This window comes from Kwoniella mangroviensis (genome assembly GCF_000507465.2).
Source record: "Kwoniella mangroviensis CBS 8507 chromosome 1 map unlocalized Ctg01, whole genome shotgun sequence".
NCBI lineage: Eukaryota > Fungi > Basidiomycota > Tremellomycetes > Tremellales > Cryptococcaceae > Kwoniella > Kwoniella mangrovensis.
In genome coordinates this window covers 12,802,702-12,819,588 of record NW_027062533.1, presented here as the reverse complement: position 1 = coordinate 12,819,588, position 16,887 = coordinate 12,802,702, and the positions used below count along the sequence as shown (strand labels likewise).

Sequence of the window (16,887 nt, the reverse complement as noted above, 5' to 3'; positions counted from 1 at the left end):
CAGAGGCCAAACTAGTCTGAAGCGAAGTAGGATAACTGTCGTCATTCTTGTGCGATATCAATACGTCTCAACTGAAAGATAAACAAAAGAGACAGATGTGCAATCGCAATGTCAATATGAATGACAACTGCAGCGCAACAACACACAGCTAAACTATCGTCTTTCCTCTGATGGTGATGTACTGATATTCAAATCAATTCTTATTCCAGTAGGATCAGCATGTTCCAAGTCCAGTCTTGTACAGTGTGACGGCAAGTCAGTGATGACCCATTAATCAGCCATATCCCATTCCCTATCTCACTCCCAATCAGACAGTTTGCGACCCCTGTCAAGTGCCGTAGGATCTTATCCATCATCCCCAATGCATGAGCCTCAAAATCATCCAAACTAATTACAATACATGAACTAGAAAGGAATGATTTAGTGACCGGCGTGTCGTCTTTGTTCTTGGATGACTGAAGAGAGCTCTTCAATCTTTCTCTTGGATCGGAGGAGGGTACCGAGCTGATAAAAGTAGGGAGAAAAGAGACATCAGCGACATGTTCCGGCCATATAATTAATAAACCCTTTTCTTCCCATCCGTGCGCAAAGCATTTGGAGAAGATGATAAATGACCGTTCACTCACTCTCTTCTTGGTGAGCTTCTTGGCCTTCTTGTCCTTTGAATTTCTCAACAATTCCATAACTCTCTTCTCGTATGGGGAGAATCCAGCAACTTCTCGGATGATAGACTTGACGAAGGTCTTCTTCTCGCTACACATAACAACGAAAACGGCAACCAATATCAGTATACAAAGTAGCATGAACAAAGATTGGCCAGTCTGATATGGATTGAGCTCGCACTCACGTCTTGACACCCTTCTTGTGGGAAGGCTTAACGGTCTTAGGGATGACAGTGGTGGGTCGTCCCTTGTTACCACCGTATCGGAGGTCTACAATAACGACAGGAAGTTAGATTAGCATTCGCTCATATACATCTGACATATCCCGTTTTGTCTATTCATCCTTCTTCTCCCATCATAATGTAACCAAAATCCATTTCGTCTATCCATCTTGATAATCTCGCATTTATTTCATCCGATCTAGACATCCCGATTGTTCTAAACATGTCCCTTGCAGACTAATCCTCCAAACTCCCCTCATAACCAGAACAGACAAAGATACCCACTGGATCGAGCTACAGGAGCAGAGGACATCTCAACGTCGGCCATTTTGACTATTTTTTGATTTTCTAATTGTCCACAATCCAAGATCCAAGTATAGACAACAGTCAGAGTCAGATTATCGTAGGGAAAGTTGATAGAGTCCAGTTGTTTGTTTGGAAATAGGCAGATGTTGGCAAGTGAGGAGTTTTGATATTGACAATTGCGAGAATGACGAGTTGACGAAAGCAGAGACAAGGAAATCACTAGATCAGCATCACCTATCCGCTTCGGTATATCATGTATGTTCACTCACGGGTATGACTTGAGGAATGGAAGAAGGAGAGGAGAAGCTAGATAGAGTATGACTTGAAAATGTTTTGTCGAAACGACAGTGAGCGACGACTGGTCGTATGCAAGAGACCAGCAAACGAGTGGTGGTATGGTGGTGTGGTGGTATGGTGATAATTTTCTATATGAAGTGGATTTTGGCGGGATTATTGAATTACCGATGAAAGTGAATGTGGCGAAACTATCCGTCATCATCTGTCCAGAAATACTGACTGTTCATCAATATTTCTGATGTGGCATACTACCCTTTTCAAACACGTGCTACCCTTATCAAATCATCACCCCTGGCATAACTTCAGCGACGCCTCGCTCTGTTGGACGAGGATTAAATAACAAATTTCACCTCAACATCTTTCATTTCCTTCTCCTCACACATTCAACCCCAGACTTATACCATAATTGCGCTCTTTACACAAAACAGCCGTGGGCGATCAGTTTAATGGCGTCTGGTAAGAATAAAATTTCATAAATTATCGCCTGTTGTAATACGTCTTTTTTTCGTAAACAAGAGGAGAAAGGTGTTTCGCTTAGGGCTCACAAATCTTGTCAACCGCAACTGTATATGATAAACGATAATATGAATACTGTCCACTTTGGACAAAAGGTTACCATTTTGAATCCGACTCAGAATTCTCGCTGGTATTCTTTGAGGGTTTTTTCAGTTTGACTGGATTGGTAGACTAATCTTGGTTACGGTATATGCTCATTTTGATATACTCGATGACTTCGACGAATTTACAGATATTTAACACTATTCCATTCAATGACCTCGTAAACACCATGTGATTGACTAATGTGCTGAATTTGCAACCTAGTAGCACAATAATAGCACTAATGCATAACAATGTTTTGTTCCAGCCCAATTCGCCTATCTTAGCTTAAATCTAGTTCTACAAAACCATTGACCAAGCAAACAAGCATATCATCAACATAATCTATTATCTATACGATAACAATGTCCATTTCTTCATGCAGATTGACCCGAAATATCTTACAAAACCCATAATCCCATTAATCCCAATACGATTCCACCCAACATGCCCCATCCACAAACACCCGCATTAAGGGTTGCGAAAGATTTTACCGTAGCCTTATCACCGGTAAGATTACTCGCACCTGCCCCAGCGTATAGTTGGATATTCCTAAAGTATGAGAATTGGTCTGTCGGGGTAGCCCAGGTGGAATCGTCACCTCCGAAGAATGTCGAGAAGAACATTCCTCCAACGGAATTTAGGTCGGTAGATGTACGAAGGACGAGGTTGGTGAATTTCAATGCCTGGACACCGTTGTACCATAGTCTATAGCTTGACATTAGCAAAGGAAAATTTGAGTTTGAGGGTTGAGGCGATCATGACTCACTCCACAATACCATTAGCAGTTCCAACTTCGTTCAGTACCACCAACAACTGCACAGTCTGCCATTGTCCAGTGACGAATGAGAATGATCCTCTAGCTAGCGAAGTTCCGTAATCTGAATTACAGGTGACTTGGGATTGGGAACAGAAGTTCTTCTGAGAAGTAGGGATGTACGCGTAGACTACAGACAGATAGAGAAATGTGTTAGCATACATACCTTTATTGGGAAAATTGGCGTGCGCCAGGGTGAAATGCCATAATACATTGTGACCATGGAGAGTCATGATGATGGGCGTAGATTGCTTGGAACAAGCTGATGTCCAATAGTTGAGATCACTCACCCTCCGCTGCTCCACCTGATCTCCACATCAACCTGGTACTGAAACAGGTCGTACCGTCGGTCTCGTTTCCCCCCGAACATCCTTTTGGATCGGGTCCACCTCTGAGTCCAGGTAATTTACCACCTTGGTTCCAGCTATGGTCATGGTCAGGTAGGTCAGGTGGCAAGTCCTCGAGTTACAGGAACAGTCATTAATTCAGTGAACGACAGAGGAATGACATTTCTCGAGATGGAGTGTGATCAAAAGAGAAATGATTCAAAATAACCCCCTTGATCTGACATCATCAATATAGTAGGATGATCACTCACGCATATCCAACAGGAAACCAAACATCATAGCTCAACAACATCCTCTCATACTGGCCCGTCGTTGTCGAGTTACCCGATCCAGCAGCAACTTTCGCGTTACTCGAAGTCAATGGATTGGCGTAAAATTGAGTTCCACCCGTTCTCTTACTGTACGATCCCTGTGGGTATTCTATTCGAATGACAGGTGGTTCGCCATTCAAAGCTGTTGAGGCAGGTGATGAGACGGAGGTAGTTGTGATGGATGTAGACGATGAAGTCGAAGCTGAGGATGTTTTGGTTTTGGTTTTTGTGGATGATGATGTGGAGGATTCTTGGCGGCGGACGAGTGTCGAGGTTGATGTTGATGGATCAGGTGAGAATACTCTGCAGTTCGCAATTTATCGATCATAGTCAGTACATCTAGTATACCTTTCTTCTCCCCTCACTCCCGGAATAAGTCAATGCAATTGTTATAAATGTGTGTTATATATGTATCCATAGAGAACGAACACCACTCACATGTCGGAATTACCCCAATCCACACCTTTCCTATAGTACAGACTCCACTTGTCATCTATCCAATCATTCGCATCTGCACTGTTCAGCGTCTCGTCGGGGAAAGTGAAATTGAAGGATTCAGTCAGACCGTAACTTGATGTTATCGATTGAAGCGAATCGGCCGAGATCTGTAGAGGGGTGATTGCCAGATGGGATAGTAAAAGAAGGAATGATGTCGTCAGAGGTGACATCGTAGAGTATATGGCCTGGTGTTATTACCTTGACGGGACAGTGTGAGTGAAGCAGGTTGACCGACTATGGTAGGGGATAGGTATACACAGAGTAGTTCTCGCAGGAAGCGATGTAAAGGTATGCGTATGTTACTGATAAAGTCGACAAATCGGGCTGGTTTCTGGCCGGTCTGAAACGTACGAACGGTAGCAGTATCACCGAGCACAAGGCAAGTTGGTATGATACGTTAATTGAAGATCGAAGTACGAGTGGATTATATACAATTTTTGCTAGACTTTAGCTAGAAGCAAGGAACAAGGAATGTCAAACATGAAAAATGATAGTCCATCATCTATGTTTGTTTGTCTGTTAGTTGGTAAACCTTGGCTTTTGCTTTTGCTTTGGTGAAATAAGGGACAAAACGTAAACAAACAAACAGCAGACCCAGTTAAGCGGACGCGTCCCTCTCCCACATGCGGCAATCCACTTACGTACAACTCCATACATAGACCGGAACCTGATCTACATACTGTACCATACATCAACATTTTGCACTGCTCTCTCGTTAAAAGACTGCCCACATGCTCATCATCGTTCCCCTTTCTCAGGATTATATACTGGTCGTATGTATCTTGGAGCGGGTCACAGAGCGGTTGCTAGCGGCACCAATTGTGATGATCTAAGCTTTACCTCTATGCACGTGGGAGAAGCCCGGTGCCCCGAGTTGTTCCCTTCCCTTCAGGATTGATGATTACGTCGCACCACACCCAACTCATGTCCACAGCTTTCAGGTGCTCTTTCTTTCTTCTCTTCCTTGCTCTTTCTGTTTCTCTACACAGCCTCGCCCTCTCCTCATCTATATTTAGCTTTAGGTCATCTCCCCACTATATGTCTTCCACTTCCAAATCATCCAAGGTTATTGAACAAGAACACCAAAGATATAAATATAAATCCATTCCTAAACCTTTGTTACTTTCCGTTGTCTTAGGTTGTATAGCTTTCGGCTTTTACGTCATGGGTTTAGGTAATTTCATTGATAAACATTTTGGTGGTGGTGGTAGCAAGTCTGGTCCAAGTGAACATTTTGGACATGGAGGTGGACATGGGAGTGTTGGAGGTGGGAAGAGGGTAGTAGGGTATTTCGTGAGTAACATCTCTTCCCACCCATCAGCTTCATCATGGTCCCTGACCTGGGACTTGATAGCTGTCACGCTGTCAAGAATGGATTACACATTATAATTATCTCACACTGAACTAGGATCGTAGCTGACAATCTGCTCTTCCATCTAAACCCCTCGACTCACCAGGTAAACTGGTCAGCCATATTCCTAAATTTACATGCGGCAAAGGACTTTAGGCTGAATTTCGTGCTATCACCTTTGGATAGGGGTATTTACGGGAGAAAGTATTTCCCTCAACAGATCCCCGTTCAAGATCTCACTCATATCAATTACGCTTTTGCCAATGTCAATAAAGAGACAGGCGAAGTTTACTTGAGTGATAGTTGGGCTGATGTCGAGGTAAGTACTGGCTTCTCCTATCCTTTCTTCTCTGGAATCAGCTTCACGTCATGCCTTCCGGCCTAACTAACCCTCTTGATAGATCCACTTCGACGGCGATGGATGGGACGAACCTGGAACAAACCTTTATGGATGTTTCAAGGCTATTTATCTGTTGAAGAAGCAAAATAGGTAAGCTCCCTCTTCGTACTACAACGAGTTTGTAAGGCAGCTTACATTCTCTTCTCGCAGAAACCTCAAAGTATTGCTCTCTATCGGAGGCTGGACTTACTCTCCTGTGAGCGTCGCAGTCGCATACCCTTCGCCTGAATAGCTAATCAATACTGATAATCATGTTCCAGAACTTCGCCAATATCGTCAGTCATTCCTGGAGAAGAAAATTCGTCGAGACCGCTGTCAAGCTCGTTGAAGATCTCGGTATCGATGGGTAAGTCGTGAGCAGCTCCAAAACGACAAAGAAGCTGACATCGTGTCCATTCCGACACAGCCTCGATGTGAGTCAATCAAATCTTCTCGATTGCTTCGCTACTCAGCTCCAAGCTCGGGCTGATTCCGTGCTGTATACACAGATCGACTATGAATTCCCCACAACATCCGAACAAGCTGAAGCTTACGTCTCACTCGTGGCGGAAGTTCGAAAAGGTCTTATCAAGCTTGCTCAAGACAACCATCAACCTATCACGCAATACGAGCTCACCGTCGCCGCTGCTTGCGGTATGCAAAATATGAAGATCCTCAGAGCTAAAGATATGGATGCGGTGAGTGACATATGACCATGCTCAATTCAGATAACTGAACTGATTGTGTTTCACCGATCAGTCTCTGGATTTCTGGAATTTGATGGTGAGTTTGAGCTACCAGATGATTGGTAGAGCTATTGCTGATTGTCCATTTCATATTTCGTACTAGGCATATGACGTGAGTTCAGCTATACCCCCTGAGATGTTTCACACTCGTGTTCAGTACAAGCTGATAATATTCGGTTTCAGTTCGCCGGATCATGGGACCAAGTTGCAGGCCATCAAGCTGGGCTTTACGCTGATGATCCCGAAGCCAACTCGGTTGATAAAGCTGTACGATTCTATAATCTTCAAGGTATTGACAAAAGCAAGCTTGTCATTGGTGAGCTGCGAACTTGGTACTCGTCCCCCGCCCTTCGATCAGCTGACTGAGATACATTCAGGTATGCCTCTTTACGGTAGGGCTTTCGCTAACACCGATGGGATCGGGCTTCCCTTTCACGGTGAGTTATACTACAATATCCTCGTTGTCCAACCGGAAACTGAATACTGATGGATTGTGTCATGAACCCCAGGCGTCGGTGAAGGATCTTGGGAAGCTGGAATGTGGGATTACAAAGATCTCCCTCAACCTGGTGCTCAAGAAATCAACGAACCTCGTCTCGGAGCTTCTTACAGTTATGACGCGTGAGTGCTGGACTGGTCTCTCATCCCCAATCAGTTTGTCGATTTGCTCATGTTCACCCTCCGATCTCTAGCCAGAAACGACTCTTGATCAGTTACGACACCCCCGCTATCGCTCAGCAAAAAGCGAGATACATCAACTCTGAAGGGTTGGGCGGTGCGATGTGGTGGGAGCTCGACGCGGATAAGAATGCCAGTACCGGTAAGAGCTTGGTCAGGATCGTGAAAGATGAACTTGGTCAACTGGAACAAAAGAAGAACGAGCTGGATTATCCCAAGAGCAGTGAGTGGTTGAGCTCGTCATTGTGTATAAAATGAAAGAGTGATACTGATGTAGGTCATGAGTTGCAGAGTATGATAATCTCAGAGCAGGTATGCCTGGACAATAGGTCATTTCTGTCAGACCCTAAGGAAGGGAATATCGGAATGGAAGGACACGAAAGGAAAGAAGGTTATTGAAGAACAATTGTATATAGTACCCAGCATTTGATGATTCCCAGTATAACAACGATTGGTGAGTTTTCTAGTTTGATAGTGTATAGTGAATAGTAATCCATGTCATGTCATCCCATGATATGTGTATGCCATCGTTGTAACTTGATCGGTCTGCCGGCCGAATGAGGTGTATTCTGATCTAAATAGCCGAGATTAAGAGATTAAGCTATTTTAGCCTAAGTCGTTGTTGCTGCCGTGGTATTCGTAAGGATAACGTCATGTGAACGAAATACATGTCATGGTGAGATATTTGACTCGGACTTGTTCGTAGACTCGAAGCCATATCTAGCCATATACAAACACATATATGTAAAGCACGCAATCTCACACTCTATACATCCTCGTTACAACATTCCCATGTCACTTCGAAGATCAGTCGTTCATACGACTCTGAACCTCTCGAGGGCTAGGTCTGCTAAACCTACTCCATCTGGTTATTCGTATTTACAAAGTAAGAAGAGATACTTTGGAATATCATCAGTAAGGATGAGCTCTACCAATTCAACTCAAGTGGAATCGCAAGGTAAGATCCTAGATATCAAGTGTTATCATCGAATTCATGTCCTGAGCTTAAGCTGACAATTTCGTTGTCCTCGACGTATATTCGTGATATGAAGAACCTACACCTGCAGATGTAGATACATACCTAACATCCAAGATCCTGCATCCGTCCTATGGCAATGACCCAACTCTGGAAGAAGGTCTAACCAGAGCGAGGGAGAACGACTTACCTGAAATTCAAGTATCTCCATTACAAGGTCAGTTTCTCAGTGTGCTGGTTAAAAGTATAGGCGCAGAGAGGGTACTGGAAATTGGGACTTTGGGTGGGTGAGTTAAGATGCGTCAAATGTCGTTGATCACATACATGTCATGTTGTCTATATATATATATATATATATGACGTATCATCTTGCATGGTCTATCGTTGAGCTGATATATAAATATGCGATAACAAGTTACTCAACCACATTCTTATCGAAATCACTCCCTCCTCACGGTCAAATAGATACTCTCGAACTATCCCCTCACCACGCCAAGGTAGCTCAAGAAAACTTCCTCGCATCTGATTTATATCCCTTCCCCCGTATCCATATTGATCCAGGTCTAGATACGCTCAAAAAGCTAAAGGTACCGGAAGAAGGTCCATACGATTTCGTTTTCATAGATGCTAACAAGGATCAAATCAAAGATTATTTCATAGAGAGTTTGAGGGTTGTTAGGAAGGGTGGGGTTGTGGTGGTCGATAATGCTATAAGGAATGGGAAGTGAGTCATATCATGATATATCTTATCATATTGTGTTGTGCTCTGAAAATACCCACTTGATATGGTGGATCGTAAGATACGCACTATACATTGAACCATATCCCTTCCACAATTTACTATCTGAGATATGTCGATGCTGATGATTTTAGATTGTATTTACTTGTTATTGTATAGAATTCATCCTGAGTCAATAGCCGATCCAACGAAGGAAGTACAAGGCCTTAGAGCACTGTACGACTGGATAGAGCAAGATGACGGTAAGACCGTTTTGAGCAGCGGGATACAGACGGTAGGATCAAAAGGTTGGGAGTGAGTTTGATTCCTTTGAGTCAATCGCATAGTTACAGATCAATGAATGACGAGTATGTCAATGTGCTAATTTGGGAGTTATGGGTTATAGTGGATTTGTGATAGCTACGAAACCTGCTTGAATTCCATTCTTTCTCATCGGATTGGAGATCCAGTGGTATGTAGAACATCACGACTTGGGAAGAGCTAGCACATCAACCAGCGGATCCACAGAAGAATGAGGAAGTAGCGCAAATCTGAATATTGATATGCGGTACTGTATGTTTCGACTTGCCTGAGGAACGTTTACTGTATTTTTTCATTGTACTGTACAGTAGAAATAATAGAAATGTATATTGTACATATCAAATTCATCATTCATCATTCATCGTTACTACTTGTATCAGATCGTGAAGTTTGGCACATAAGCAGTCTCAGAACTTTAAATGTGAGAACTTTAAATGTGTGAGAGCATACTGAGCAAGAGCAGGGGCATCATCGAGCTATTTACCATTATATCGTGATTCGTTAAGGAGAAGGAGAGAGTAATTGTCCAGAGAAGGAAGTCGAAATGGTCAATGGATATGTGACAGCCACATGTGAGTGGATTATATTTTCAGATCAGAGAACCTAGCATAATCAGGGGAACCCAGCTCGAAGGTTATCGTATTCTACACCGATATTCCAACGCGACGTCAATTTCTCACACAAATCATGAGCAATGATTACACTTACCAGAAGTAGGATATTCCAACCTGTTAGTAGTCGTGTCCAATCCACCTCCATACCTCTTGAAAGCAGTGATGACCGTATCCACCAGGCTATATCCAATAGCAGTATTGATGGGGACAGTGTTATTGTTATTTGCACCACCGTTACCGCCATCGTCTCCTCCTCCGGTACAATCATGATGACCACCGCCATGGCCGTGTCCACCGTGCTCTTCCTCCGTACAATTGTTATGTCCTCCACCGCCATGTCCTGAATTGCCACCTTCTTCTCCGTCGCCTTCTCCGCCTTTCTCGTTCCTTCCGTCGACATTTCTCTTACTCCAGTCAGTTGATCTCTCTGCACTCAAATTACCAGGTCTACTAGCACCTTCAGATTGGAGTCTCGAGTAATCACCATCAATAGACCAATACATCATACCCCCGATATTGTGCTCGATCACGTAGATTGCTTTTTGCAGTGCTAAGGTGGGAGTGTCGAACGACACGACTCGCCCATTCGATCTTAACATATGTCTCGAGCATCAGCCCTTGTACTGAACGAAGAGATCTTGCCAGAAGGCAGTGATGGAATTGTCCAAGGACCAGAAGATGAAATTCTTACTTACGGGTTATAACTCCATGACCCGCCCAAAATGGCATTGTAAGCAATGGTATCTCCATCGACAGGTAGTTCAGATACATCGTATTGTTCAGTACCTGTCGAGTTGTGAATGCATAGGAGCATTAGCATTGACTGTAGAATGGTAATGGATCGCAATAGCTTACCAGTCCATGAGGTCCACATGCCTTGAGTGCCTGTGAATGCTGTTCCGTAAAGTGGCATACCTAAATTACAGCGTTGACACATCGTCAGCAGCCGTAATTGTTCGTGATGCAACATGTACCCACCAAGATTGAGTTTCCTAGGATCAACACCTTCATCAACATAGTGTTGTAAACACTGCGATCCAGATGCACCGACATCTGACGATCGTCCATCAGGGTAGAGATTCGAGGCGGGAAGAGCAGTGTCGATCCAGGGTCCGGAGAACTAAAGCATACGACTAATGAGTTATCTGTATCTATGGTACAAAGTGAAGCAAAAAGGGCATTCTTCATGATCTCACATCATAAGCCATCAGATTCCAGTAATCGAGGTACTATTGTGTGGGTCAGTCCGCTGATGAGTTTTCTGGTACTCTAGGTGATATGTGGGTCACTCACTTGATTCATTCCTGGTACATCTTGTGCAGCCCAATTGTATGCTCCACAAGATGCAGCCCACTAAGACACGACTCAGGATCTGTATCAGCTACAAAATTGGAATAGAGGAATGTCTTCTGTTTCTTTTAAGCTCACCGATAAGATGAAATGACCACCTCCAATCTGGCTGGCAGCCGAGTTCAGACCAAGTCGTAATCTTCTGAAGAGATCGACGAGCGGAGCAGTTTGTGCATTCATTGGACTGTGAGTGACCTTCTGAGTCATTATTCGCCTCCCACAAGTATGTCTCGCAAGGACTCGAAGGAGCTTACTATTCTAAGATGCCAAGTGGATAATCAGGTCAGCGGTCTCACACAAAGCAGTTGACACACGCGGAATGAGTTCGACATACCATAATCGAGACATAGCCCATCAAATCCCAGATTAGTTACCAAATCCACTGCCGAGGTGGTGAACGTTTCTCGCCATTCTTGAGAGGTGATACCGTTAAAGTTCTTCATCCGCATTCAAGAGATTTGAAAGCCATCAGCGGGATATTTCCTTGTCATTCTAAAATTTTCTTAAGGTGGAGTTCGACTTACGGAAGAATAGGTGGCACCTCCAATACCAAGTTGAATTTTAAGGTTTCTTACAAGGAGTCAGCTGAGCTGCATCATACGCATCAAGGGGTTTGTAAGCTGACCTGTTTTGTTGTTTGAGCAAGAAAAGCTGCTTCAAGTTTCCATAGAGGTTATTACCTTCTTCGTTGGTATCGTCGGTGGGATAAGGGTACTGCGATAGGGGGATTTCCATTGACGGTCAGCCGTTGTGTCAAGCGAACAACGTGATTACATATGGACTAAGGGGCATATGCATATGCATATAGGAGAAGACACTCACTTGGGTATCAGCCCAATCATCACCTAAGAATACTTGTCCGCTATCCAAATCGACGTTGGCAAACGCGTAGATGATATGTGTATAATCAGATGCGGTGATATTGGTGACTGCGAATGGGTCGGAGTTGTATATCACCCTGTGGTCGGTGAAATTGAAATAGGTGAAACGTCAATACAAGTCAATCAGACAAACAGGAAGACTGTTGTCTATATGCTGCTTACCAATTTGGCTGGAACAAAGACGATGGTCAGGATCCACAAGCTATCATCTCATAAAGACAGGTACGCATTGAGATGATGGAACTCACATAGTATCCAACGCTCCTATAACCATGCCATCCTATCCCATCCGATTGTCTCTCTTCCATTGACCGAGGTAGAGGACGAGATGGTGAGACACCTCCTCTGGGGATGGTGATCGCCACCGAGTATGGTATGAGGGGTAATAACGAGACGAGGGAGAGTAACATCATTATCACAGAAAGAAGTGACTGGGATGTTGGATTGGGGTTACGAGGATGAGATGAAAGGAAGAAATAGAAGAAAGAAGGAAGAGGGCGAGGTGAGCTGATACACGTTTATCTCGTTTATATATCCTTGTCCACCTTGTTTTGTTTGATCATCCAACCTTCACTGGCTGTTCAATTAGTCATGACAAACTCCAAATTAATCGCCACCCTCAATCCGTCTCGGCATTGCGAGTTTACCTCGTGATGCATGTTTCCTACGTCGCGCTCGGACCGCCAAGTGATGGCTATTGTTGTCTGAGCTTTGAACGATCAGCGCTCCCATCACTGAGATATCTTCTTCTTCTTCTGAGACATCCTTTGGTGAAGTGATCGACTAGCTACTCGTTTGATGGACACGATCGATCGAAACAAGCAAGCAATCAATCAATCGCCTAATGGCACACCGAACTGCCGATTCGTAGTTCACAGAAAAAGTCACGTTAGTATTCTTGGCCGTTGTTTGATGATTGGGAAACACGATGCATATGTGAACATGAGGATCATCCTTTTTCACGTTCCTGATTGCCCATCTCCATCAGAAGCTTCATGAGAGAATCCATTTCCCCAAAGTGATGATTAGTCCCATCATGGCTGCGCCGGTCATCCCAGCTATTGCCATATCCCTCTCTTGTGAAGGTTGAGTAATGACGTTTAGGTAAGGTGGTAAGCCTTCTATTCGAGTTTGGATTATGGGTTCAAACATCGACACAGTCGATGTCGATATAGAGGGGATAAGAGGATCTAATGGTGGTGTCGCTATTTCTGGAGGTAGATCGATGGGGATAGGATCGTCCGTTATCGTCCTATCTTCTATTGGCGTTGTACTCGTGGGTGTGTCTGGCTGTGTGATAGGTACAATCTCGTCGCTGATAGGATGTACCATCTCGAAATCACCAATCGTGACATTGCCTCTAACCGTCCCTTCATGTAATTTACTTTCTAAACCTTTCAATCCACTTTCCACTTTCAACATCATATCACTCATCCTCTCTTCCAACTTATTCACCAACCTCTTTCTCTTCCACGGTTCCACAATGACTATCGCCCCAAGAAAGATAATCGCATTTAATGCTAAACCCAACAAGTTCGCATAGGTGGATACACTACGTATCTTATCTGACCAAACTTGTTCTTCATGATACCTCTGTAAGATAGTTTGCATCAACTCGTTGAAAGCTTTATCAACTTCCATCTCTGCTTCCTTCATCTCGGTCGAAGTCCTTACCACCGCATGCGAAGATGAATGATCTTGACGGACGAGATGGGTGAATCGCAATACGTCGGAATCGTCCCATGAATGTTTACGTTCTAACAGAGTGTTCACATCCCGCTGAGCGTTGGATCGGGTAGAGACTGCTTCGTCATATGCTAATTTGGCGGCACGAGCAGATTCACGCAGTTTCTGAAGACTGTCCTCTATCGTAACGAGAACAAAGTCAACCTCTATACTTCATTGTTGTGCTCGAACAAATATAGAAAGGTGTTTGTCCATGACTGGTTTGAGGTGATCTATCATCAAGGACCGAGTCTACTCACCTTTCTCGAATACCAATCCCTTCAGCCTCTCTACCTCCTTATACCCCGTCATCTCATTCACTCTCAACCCCAAGTCCATCAAGCCTTTCTGCGCATCTTTGGCTACTCGTTTGGAATGCTGTAAGACCGTAGTAGACCACTCAGTCAGGCGTTCTCGTACTTCGGGTGGCAAGGATATCGAGGAAGATAAATTGAGAGGCTGTGAGATCGAAGAAGGAGACGGAGATTTGGGTTCACCGGAAGAGTTGAAGGACGTGGACGTTGAAAGAGAAGAAGGGAGGGTTGGGTAATTTGGTAATGATGATGTATCTGACGAATTCGCTTCATCTAGCCGAGAAGTATCAGAATCTCTTGAGTACTTCACGTCATTTGGTCCAGTATCCTGTTCCGGTACTGAACCAGTACCAGAAAAAGAAGTCGAGCCAGTAGCTACCCCCTCAGGAATAGGCAAACCCGTTCCCTTCCCTTCCGCTACCAGTTTTTCGTTGGTTGAGCTTGAGCTGTGAGGCGAGTCATCTAGATTCTTATTCTTCTCTGAGATTGGTAGAGGGGATTGTGTACTAGACCATCGGCGGGATACCGCCATCTGCCTGCAAAGATGAACTGGGCAAAGAGGTGTCGATGCAAGGAGAGGCCGTCTGACGGAAGATTTCAAATATCGTGTTATGGTGGAAGGACCAGGACCAGCAATTGCTCTGGATATGACCGGGAGGACATGGCGGTATGCCATTGGGTTTCAGGTGAATATATAGTCTGTTCAGCTTTCTGCTCTTGGTATTTCTGCTTGTAAATATCAATCAAGAAACTATCAAGAACAGACTGGACATCAAGTTGCCTTCGGACCAAGAAAGTCAAAGTGGAGGAAAGGAAGATGACACGTGGAAAGCGCATTGACCTCCGGCCGAGCGAAGACAAGTTACTCGAGTGAGACTCCAGTTCGATACGCTCTACAGCTCTGTCTGCCTCTCTTTGGTTGGTATCGCTCAGACTAGTTTGCTCGATTCAACATCTTCAACTCACTGCCTTGCCTGCGTCATACACAATCGTACCGTTGAACAATACGAACAGACGATTCATCTTCGCCCCCGAGGTCATAGCTCGTAGGATTCAGGAACCATCATTAACAATGTATTGTACTGTATTGTGTGTCTCCACAGTCCTTTGTCCACCTTTGATCTTCACCCGATCCGGACATTATAGGACACTGTGACAATACGTTCCTAAGAAGAGGTATTGAGTGGTCGCATACTGAAGGGGTTCACAGGAAGACAGGATTGGTCGATGGCAGGCGATGTCAATGCTACGTGATCAAAGAGCACCGGTGGGTCCAATGAAAGAAGTGAGAGAATAGTCATGTGATTGAGGAGGAAGAACAGGTTGATCATTCCTGTTGTTGTTGTGTGTGTGATGAGACTGACGTAAATCACTGATGGTGATTCGATTTTAGCAGCTCACCATAATTCTGACTCAAATATCCCATCAAATGAGGGGATGAGATGATAACAATCTCCCGTCAGCTCACAATCCTTAACCCTTTTCATCTTTTTGTTCTTCCTTGACATAGTCACATCAAACCTCTTTGGTCTCCTTTCATTCCTATTGTTCACCAATGTAAGGTCCCAGACAATGATGGACTAATCCGCTCACAAAGTCAAAACACCAATTTCAATTCCAATTAAGAACGATGCATTTTTCCAATTCTCGCCACCGACCTCCTCCACTCCCACTCCCGGTGCCCTCTTCAGAACGATTCTACCCATCTTCCACTGACAACCTACTTCCTGTCAACGACCCTTTCTATCCTGCTGAACGATTCTCCACTCCTGATCCAACATCGAATGGTTTAGTGCGTCGTAAATCGATATTGAAAATGCCCAAAGTGGACATAACATGGGACGACACCACCCGTCCCCAAACACCCACACCCAATCGACCAATCACACCTATTTCTAATCCTAGAAAACTTCAAAAGCATTACAAACCTGAAGCTCAACCGATCAAGGGAGTTAGGTTCACGCCTTCTACTCAAGGTGAGGGATTTTCTCATGGATTACCTACACCCGATCCAACCCCAGGGAAGGGGAAGGAAATGAAAGTGAAGAAGAAACCGTCTTGGATTCATTGGCCGTTCACTTCCCACAACCAAAACACCAGTGGATCTTATAGAGATGTATCAAAGGAAAATAGACTACCTACTCTGAGGGACACTCCATCGCCGACTGGATCAGATTGTTCATGGCATCATCATTCTTCCTATTTCCCTGAATACACACCGATATATCCCAAATCACCTTCTACCATCACTCCGAGCTTGTACCCGCTTACCGCGGCAGAGTTGCAGGCTCAAGAACATTCATCAAGAGTAGGTCATTCGGTGGTGGTTCATTATCCGATGTTACCATCTTGGAACGAATACAGTGGTGGACAACAAGATAAAGCCAAGGCCGGTTGGCAATCTTCGACGAATGGGTTGATGAATGGGTGGAATGGGTATGGATGGACGGGAGACAATTTGCCGAAAGCCAATGAATTGACATTTGGTAAACCCGCACCAGCGGGTGAACCTCTTGAAGGTGAGAAGAAGAAGAAAAAGAAGAAGAAGAAGAAAGGTGGACAAGGTGGTGGTGGAGGGGGTGGTGGCGGAGCAGGTGAAGAAGGAGGCGATGATGATGAAGAAGGTGGTGAAGGTGAAGGAGGCGATGAAGAAGGTGGATAGGTTCAGTCAGCTTATCTCAGATGAAGCTCGGCCGATCCAATTTATTGGCGCTCAAAAAGATAGTGTATGGAGAACATAACCGATCATAACCAAGGATTCATGTAGAGTATCATACT

The 16,887-nt window shown here is 44.4% G+C and overlaps 7 protein-coding genes across 7 annotated transcripts; 3 read left to right on the top strand and 4 right to left on the bottom strand.

The window, feature by feature from the left end:
• Window positions 1–420: 420 nt before the first annotated feature.
• On the bottom strand, window positions 421–1,211 carry I203_104853 (60S ribosomal protein eL36; the record flags this gene model as incomplete). Its single annotated transcript, XM_019143564.1, has 4 exons — window positions 421–504; window positions 627–753; window positions 848–932; window positions 1,169–1,211. 4 exons carry the CDS (start codon window positions 1,209–1,211, stop codon window positions 421–423), a joined length of 339 nt encoding a protein of 112 aa, XP_019006613.1.
• Window positions 1,212–2,484: 1,273 nt separating this feature from the next.
• I203_104852 (uncharacterized protein) lies at window positions 2,485–4,226 on the bottom strand (the record flags this gene model as incomplete). The annotated part of the gene is made up of 5 exons (XM_019143565.1): window positions 2,485–2,791; window positions 2,853–3,030; window positions 3,191–3,324; window positions 3,499–3,861; window positions 3,997–4,226. The coding sequence occupies 5 exons, from the start codon at window positions 4,224–4,226 to the stop codon at window positions 2,485–2,487; spliced, it is 1,212 nt and encodes a 403-aa protein (XP_019006614.1).
• An 868-nt stretch (window positions 4,227–5,094) lies between these two features.
• I203_104851 (uncharacterized protein) lies at window positions 5,095–7,539 on the top strand (the record flags this gene model as incomplete). Its single annotated transcript, XM_065517630.1, has 14 exons — window positions 5,095–5,349; window positions 5,514–5,726; window positions 5,809–5,897; window positions 5,958–6,003; window positions 6,068–6,153; window positions 6,214–6,220; window positions 6,296–6,484; window positions 6,546–6,569; window positions 6,636–6,644; window positions 6,716–6,848; window positions 6,910–6,969; window positions 7,042–7,153; window positions 7,225–7,433; window positions 7,502–7,539. The coding sequence occupies 14 exons, from the start codon at window positions 5,095–5,097 to the stop codon at window positions 7,537–7,539; spliced, it is 1,470 nt and encodes a 489-aa protein (XP_065374448.1).
• A 463-nt stretch (window positions 7,540–8,002) lies between these two features.
• I203_104850 (uncharacterized protein) lies at window positions 8,003–9,223 on the top strand (the record flags this gene model as incomplete). The annotated part of the gene is made up of 4 exons (XM_019143567.2): window positions 8,003–8,168; window positions 8,263–8,473; window positions 8,602–8,910; window positions 9,085–9,223. 4 exons carry the CDS (start codon window positions 8,003–8,005, stop codon window positions 9,221–9,223), a joined length of 825 nt encoding a protein of 274 aa, XP_019006616.2.
• A 614-nt stretch (window positions 9,224–9,837) lies between these two features.
• Window positions 9,838–12,480, bottom strand: I203_104849 (uncharacterized protein; the record flags this gene model as incomplete). The annotated part of the gene is made up of 14 exons (XM_019143568.1): window positions 9,838–9,869; window positions 9,934–10,430; window positions 10,535–10,625; window positions 10,695–10,754; window positions 10,818–10,959; window positions 11,036–11,068; window positions 11,133–11,192; window positions 11,268–11,447; window positions 11,504–11,626; window positions 11,714–11,759; window positions 11,815–11,903; window positions 12,012–12,147; window positions 12,233–12,240; window positions 12,319–12,480. 14 exons carry the CDS (start codon window positions 12,478–12,480, stop codon window positions 9,838–9,840), a joined length of 1,659 nt encoding a protein of 552 aa, XP_019006617.1.
• Window positions 12,481–13,063: 583 nt separating this feature from the next.
• Window positions 13,064–14,785, bottom strand: I203_104848 (uncharacterized protein; the record flags this gene model as incomplete). The annotated part of the gene is made up of 2 exons (XM_019143569.2): window positions 13,064–13,935; window positions 14,056–14,785. The coding sequence occupies 2 exons, from the start codon at window positions 14,783–14,785 to the stop codon at window positions 13,064–13,066; spliced, it is 1,602 nt and encodes a 533-aa protein (XP_019006618.2).
• A 954-nt stretch (window positions 14,786–15,739) lies between these two features.
• Window positions 15,740–16,771, top strand: I203_104847 (uncharacterized protein; the record flags this gene model as incomplete). The annotated part of the gene is made up of 1 exon (XM_019143570.1): window positions 15,740–16,771. One exon carries the CDS (start codon window positions 15,740–15,742, stop codon window positions 16,769–16,771), a length of 1,032 nt encoding a protein of 343 aa, XP_019006619.1.
• Between the last annotated feature and the right edge of the window lie 116 nt (window positions 16,772–16,887).